This window comes from Pelodiscus sinensis, unplaced genomic scaffold (assembly GCF_049634645.1).
Source record: "Pelodiscus sinensis isolate JC-2024 unplaced genomic scaffold, ASM4963464v1 ctg59, whole genome shotgun sequence".
Taxonomy (NCBI): domain Eukaryota; kingdom Metazoa; phylum Chordata; order Testudines; family Trionychidae; genus Pelodiscus; species Pelodiscus sinensis.
This window is the reverse complement of record NW_027465846.1, coordinates 411,530-418,263: the sequence shown is the minus strand read 5'-3', so window position 1 is coordinate 418,263 and position 6,734 is coordinate 411,530. Positions and strand designations below refer to the sequence as shown.

Here is a 6,734-nt window from a genome sequence, read left to right as displayed (position 1 = left end):
CCGTCGGCCACCAGCACATCTTGCTCTCGCCTTCCTGTCACTCGGGGATTGCGGAGAATCTTGCCATTTTAGTGGGACCTCTGTGCCACACGGGCACAGAACGGCCCTGAGGGGCGCATCTGCTGGAGCTGCAGCCCAGCTTGAGTGAAAAATTGTCAGGGATGGAAAATGCACCACAACCCTGGGGTAGTTGTCCCCAAGGGTCATTCCCCTCCGTGCTGAAAATGGCTGCCCTACGTCCCGCCTGAATTTGTCTGGCTTCAATGTCAGCGTTGGGTCAGACTAGACTTGTGGCTCGCCAGCTGCACATTGGCCATCAGGGCTCCGTGGGTGTACGGTCAGACATTTACTGTGTTTACTGCTCCCCACGTATCGGGTTCCGCTGGTTTCTGTCCACGTAGGGGTTTATTCCTATTGGGCTAGGGGACATGGAGGGAGGTGAATGCCACTCGAACACAACGCTGCTTGTTCTTCAGTAAAAGATGAACATCAGGGCTCAGCATGTGTCTAAACAGAAGGGGTTCGGCATGGGGCTTGACTTTGAACCCTGGCCTTTCCCTGCAGGGTAGATGTTCCATAAGGGACCGGTTGAAAGTCAACTCAGGTCAAGTTGGCGCCTAGCTCAGTAGTTTTCAATCTATTGTCGGTGGACCCCTGGTGATCTTAGGTCTAAGATGTTCAGTGCGGTGTGCACCTCCATTCAAAATATTTAGGGGCCACCGACAGTTCAAACCCACTGGCCTCGACAGATTATGCCTGGTCCAACAACTCATGGATCGACACTCTCAAAGAGGGATCTTATGCAAGACCCCCAACCTGAGAACCTGGCTGGAAGGCGCAGGTGGGGTCAGTCAGTTCTGGAAGGAAGATGGTGCCTGAAAATGGAGTTTCACGGCAGCTGGGCTGGGGGCAGGCTGACATAATTGTCTACGAGAACTTCCTCCCTCCTGGGGACGTGGAGGGCTTCCCATGGTGGGATCCGGGTGACTGAGTGTGTCCGTCTCTCGGTCTGTCCCACTGGGAGGTGCTGGGCAGAGCCCCTGGCCTGGAGCAAGAGGACTGGAGACCAGAGGTTCATGAGAGATTTAGCAGACTTGGCGACCGGCTGCTTATTATGGTCCACGAGGAGACACGATGATGGGAGCCCATGGACCTCAGAGACCCCCCGCGCCTCCCAGCCGTGGGGCGTCTCAGCTGAGCGCTAATGAATGTTTTCTCAGTCACAGTCCGTCGGGGCCAATTAAGGCCGACTCTGACGCCCCTGGGGCCTGGTTGCTGGGGTTCATCTTCACACAAGGGCAGCATTTCCTCAGCAGAGGCATGGGGCAGGCGAGTGCCAGGCGTCCTTGTCCGAGGTGAGGCTGGGGGTCAGTGTGCGTGTCAGGGGCATGGCAGGGGGCAGGCTGGGACGGCAATGCCGGCTGGAGGGGGTCATGTAGGTGCAGAGTCCGAAACGGATTGGGGAGCAGGACAGCAGGTAAAACCCCCCATGTCTTCTCTGTCCCTCTCGAATCTGGCTCTGAACGGAAAGATGTTCCTCACCCAGCCCAGCCCTCCATCTGCAGCCTTGTGTGTCACCCCGTCTATCCAGGTGCTTTGACGGTGCCCAGGGAAGGACCCCATGCGCCGGTGGGTCCCGGCTCAGACCAAATTTGGAAGGTCAGACCTAGACCAAGGCCCTGGCATGATCTCTGGGAAGCCTCTTAGCGTGTTACAGTTTTAAGATGTTTCCTGCTGTCACCTTGTCACTAGAATCACAGACTGGTAGGACTGGAATGGCCCTCGGTCTGTCCTGCTCCCCAAGACACAGCTAAATATTAACTAGACCATCCCTGAGAGGGGGTTTTCTAACCTGTTCTTAAAGCTTCCGATGGGTGAGTTTCCTCCAAAACTCCCCTCGGCCATTTCTCCCAGCGCTTCCCTAGCCTGAGGGTTGGAAAGTGTCTCCTAACGTCCAACCTGAACGTGCCTCCCTGCGACGTGAGAAAGGGGCCAGCTGTATTAGAGAGGTGTGCTCATTTATACACGTGGGCCACTCTGTGGTGAACAGACCCTGCAAAGAAAACACAGAGCCCTGAGATCCAAAGATGCTTTTTCATGTGTCTGGCCCCTGGTTTTAGGGCTTGGCTGGACCCAAAATGAGAAAAATGCCAAGTTGTTTTGAGGCAAGCCTGAGCATTTCCCGCAAAGGTGGCACATTGTCCGGTAGACAATTCTGACTTATGCAGGTAGAAATGTGCTGAGGGAAAGGTTGGGGTGGAAGAGGCAAAACGACGGCCCTTTGCTGGACATCGCAGATTTCTCAGGAATTGTGTGTTTGTGTGTGAGTTGAAAGTGGGGTCTGGTGGCCAGACGGGGTCGAGAAGAACACCCCCTCCTCCCATACAGAATCCACCCTTGAAATAAGCAAACGCCACAAGGTGTAAGAACCTGCACAAGCAGGCGGGGATCTGCCCCCCATGAAATTCCTTCCTGACCCATAGCAGTGGGAGACTTCACAACACCCGAGAGCATGAGGTTTAATACCCCTTCCACAACTTTTAATTACACTCATTATAACTCTGGATATTCCTCTCAGCTTTGGAAATGTCGAGGCCCTCATTTCATTTTGATAAGTTTTAGCCTTGACACCATCCTGTGGCAATGAGTTCCCCAGTTCCTGAGTGCATGTCTTTGGTCCATTTTTGAATGGCCCACTCTAATTTCATGGGCTGCCCATGTGTTGCTGTGCCAGGGGTCAGGGAGGACAGAATGGCCAGAGCTCTTTTCTCTCCCATTTCCGTCGCATCGTGATCCCCCTTATGCCTTATACACCTCCCTTCTCTCTGTCCTCTCTCCACAGGGAAGTTTTTGTGGAGTCCGACTCCCTGCTCAGTCCACATTTCCTCTGTGTTGTAGGGGGGTGGGCAGAGCTGCAGGCAGGACCCAGATGTGGACAAATGGCTGCGAGTGAGTTGCCAAACTGGTGCCCAGTCCACTCTTCACTGGCTTTTCAACGAACTGAGCAAATGGAGTCCCACTAGCCCGCAAGGTAGGTTTTCCAGATGTCTACAGCCTCCTGTCACAGTTGTTGAGTCTAGTTGCCACTTCCAGCCACTGGCTCACTTGAGACCCTTCTCTGCTAGACCCAAGAGCCGCTGAGCAATTTCTTCCCCAGGTCGGTCCTTCTAGCCTGGGACCGAGTGGCCCTTTCACCTTCTCCTTGTTCCACCAACTAGCGAGAGCCCCTGGCATCTCTCCCGATCAGGCAGGTTTTCCAGACCTGCAGGCATTGCGGGGGCTCTGCTCTGAGCCCTCCCCACTTCACCAACTCCCTCCCCAGTGCCGGTTCGGCTGTTTCCCAAGGGGATGGTTATTTTAGAACCTTCCTCCCATCTCGTCTTGGACTCCGTGGGTGACCTTTTCATCCCTTCATGGGCCTTGCTGTTGTTAACCTGCATTTCCCTTGGCGGGCCTGTAATACTTGGAGCTCAGTATGACAAGAGTGACTGGAATTCAGTGTCATGCTTCAGGGATTCAGCTGGGCATCGGCAGTGGTCAGGAAGGAAAACTCTCCCTCCCTTCCCATTAAGTGCGTGTCGAAGTGGTGAAAAGACCATCCCCAAAGAGGAGTGACCCTGCTGAATGTGAATGGGAGCCAGTAAAGTGAAGCAGCTCTGACCATCCTGTGCTACCAGGCAGGGGCAAGAACCGGCACGTCGTGGGGCTGACGCAGGAGGGGGGAAACTCTCCATCCCATCCGATTATGTGACACGGGAAGGGGGTGTCCCGCTCTGCTGAGCACTGGTTAGCTCTCATCCGGAGTTCTGTGGCCACTTCTGGGCTACAAGCTGTGGGCAAATCGGAGAGTCTAGGGAGAGCAGCAAACGGGAAAAGGGTTAGAAATGCTGCCCTAGGAGGGACAGGGAGACAAACGGGGTCTGTCTGGCCCTGACAAAACCTGATAACAGGTTTCAAAGAGGCTAAGGCTTCTTACCCCAAACGGGAGTATTGTGTCCAGTTCTGGGCCCCCCACTACAGAAAGGACGTGGGCACACTGGAGAGGGTCCAGCGGGGTGACCGAAATGCTGAGGGGGCTGGAGCACATGAGCTATGAGGAGAGGCTGAGGGAGTTGGGTTTGTTTAGTCTGCAGAAGAGAAGAGTGAGGGGGGGTTTGAGAGCAGCCTTCAACTTCCTGAAGGGAGGTTCCAAAGAGGCTGGAGAGAGGCTGTTCTCAGTAGTGACAGATGGCAGAACAAGGAGCAATGGGCTCAAGTTGTGGTGGGAGGGTGGATATTAGGAAAAACTCTTTCCCTAGGAGGGTGGTGAAGCACTGGAATGGGTTGCCTAGGGAGGCAGTGGAGTCTCCATCCCTACAGGTGTTTAAGTCTCGGCTTGTCCAAGCCCTGGCCGGGTTGATTTAGTTGGGGTTGGTCCTGCCTTGGGCGGGGGGCTGGACTTGATGACCTTCTGAGGGCTCTTCCAGCTCTATGGTTCTATGATTCTATGTCCATCAGGCAGGCAGAGAAACGCTGAACCCAGAGTCTGTGAGTCCCAGCGACACACGGTCAGAGCAGACGGACGCTGCCTGTTTTTACAGCGACGGTCCATGACCCTGAGCAGAACTGAGCCAGGGTTGGGCTGGCGTCTCCGTCGCGGAGAGGAAGCTGTTAAACTGTTGCTCAAACTTGGCTCCCAACGAGCGACTGGCGTAATGTGTCAGCGCGTCCCCTCCCAGCCAACTCTCTTCTCCTCCCCGCTCAGGTGCTGCTGCTGCCCTTCACCATGGATGACGCCAACTGGACGTCTGTCTCTGAGTTCGTACTCCTGGGCCTCTCTGAACTTGAGGCTCTGCAGCCGCTGATCTTCACAGGGTTCCTGGTGACGTATCTTCTGAACCTAGTTGGAAACTCCATGCTTGTGGGGCTGGTGTGGACGGACCCCCAGCTCCACAGCCCCATGTATTTCCTCCTCAGCCAGCTTTCCATGGTGGACATGGGCATGGTCTCCATCATCCTGCCCCAGGCTCTGGTGCACGCCCTGACCCAGCACCGGGCCATCCCTTTTGTCAGCTGCATGGCCCAGCTCTTCATCTACATGGTGGTTGTTAACATGGAGGGATACCTGCTGGCTGTCATGGCCTACGACCGCTATGTGGCCGTCTGCGACCCACTGTGCTACTCTGCCGTGGTGACACGGTCCCTGTGCCTCAAGATGGTGGCTGCTTCATTGGCCGTGGTGATCCCGCATGGTCTGCTACACACCATCATGGCTGCCCAGCTGCGTTACTGCGGCAACCGCCTGCAGCATTTCTTGTGTCACATGCAATCTCTGATGAGTCTCTCCTGCACCCGGCCCGTTACTAAGGAGCTGGTGGTCTCCACCGAGGGAGTCTTGGTGGTGGGAGCCCCTTTCGCCTTCATCCTGGCCTCCTACACCCGCATCGGGGTGGCCGTGGCCCGCCTGCGCTCTGCCCAAGCCCTGCGCAAGGCCCTCTCCACCTGCGGCTCCCACCTGACCGTGGTGACTCTTACGTACATCACCGTGGTCTGGCTCTACTACCACACAGACTCCAGCAACATGCCAGGGCAAAAACAGCAAGTGACCTTCTTGTACACCTCGGTGGTGCCCACCCTGAACCCCCTCATCTACAGCCTGAGGAACAAGGACGTGGCCGCCGCCCTGAGGAGGGCAAAGAGGAAGGTCCTGACTTGGGGCACCTGAGTCCAGCCCACGGTTCTATCGTGGCACTGGGTATGGACTTTCCACCTGAGAGATGTCTGGGAAACCTTCCCTCTTATCTGCCCCAGAACACCTAGGCTCTTTTCACCTCATACATGAGGGTGGTGTAATTAATACAAATGTAGGGTCACACCCAGCTACACACACAGAAGTACACGCAGCCCAAGTCTTTCCGTGGAAAATGGGGTCCACTAAGGACATGGCCACACGGCATCAGCCCCAAGCCTGTATCATTTAACTTTACATATAACGTTGTTACACATATTTTAGAATGCCACTAATGTCCAGCCGATTATGAGTTTTCAAGTCATTCCGCACAAAGGCTTTGTACAAAGACATCATAGACTTGAATAAAGGATGAACATCAGGCTCAGCCTGCCATGCTGAGCATGTGTGTAGACCGAAGAGGTTTGGCATGGGACTTGACTTTGTACACTGGCCTTTCCCTGCAGACTAGCTGTTCCATAAGGGCTCATTGAAACCAACATAGCCCAAGTTGGCACCTAGATCAGCAGTTTTCAATCTCGTTAGTGGACCCCTGGTGACCTGCAGACTAGGTCTAAAATTTTCAGTGGGGTGTCAACTTTCATTCAAATATTTTAGCGTCCACCAACAGTTCAAAACCACTGGCCTAGACTGATGATGCCGGATCCAACAACTCGAATCGGCTCTAACTGCGGGAGGGGGGAATCTTAACCAAGTCCCCCGGCCTGAGACCATGGGGCTGGAAGGCGCAGGTGGGGATCAGTCAGTTCTGGGAGGAAGATGGTGGCTGAAAATGGAGTTTCCTGGTGGCTTGGCTGGGGGCTGGGCTGACAGAATGGCCTACGGGACCTTCCTTCCTCTCGGGGGGGCTCAGGGCTTCCCATGCTGGGCTCCGGGTGACTAATGAACCCGACTGAGTGTGTCCGTCTCTCGGCCTGTCCCGCGTGGGGGCGCTGGGCAGAGCCCCCGGCCTGGAGCGAGGGGCTGGAGACCAGAGGTCCGTCGCGGGAGGGGGAGGCCGTGGGGC

The 6,734-nt window shown here is 55.4% G+C and overlaps 1 protein-coding gene across 1 annotated transcript; it reads left to right on the top strand.

Annotated features, from left to right (window-relative positions):
• Window positions 1-4,439: 4,439 nt before the first annotated feature.
• On the top strand, window positions 4,440-6,080 carry LOC102462300 (olfactory receptor 1f45-like). The gene has a single exon (XM_075914965.1). It carries the CDS (start codon window positions 4,766-4,768, stop codon window positions 5,702-5,704), a length of 939 nt encoding a protein of 312 aa, XP_075771080.1. The 5' UTR covers window positions 4,440-4,765; the 3' UTR covers window positions 5,705-6,080.
• The last annotated feature ends 654 nt before the right edge of the window (window positions 6,081-6,734 follow it).

What these genes read in the sequence shown, in the direction of transcription:
- LOC102462300 (XM_075914965.1), top strand. Translation starts at nt 4,766, where the DNA reads ATGGATGACGCCAACTGGACGTCTGTCTCTGAGTTCGTACTCCTGGGC.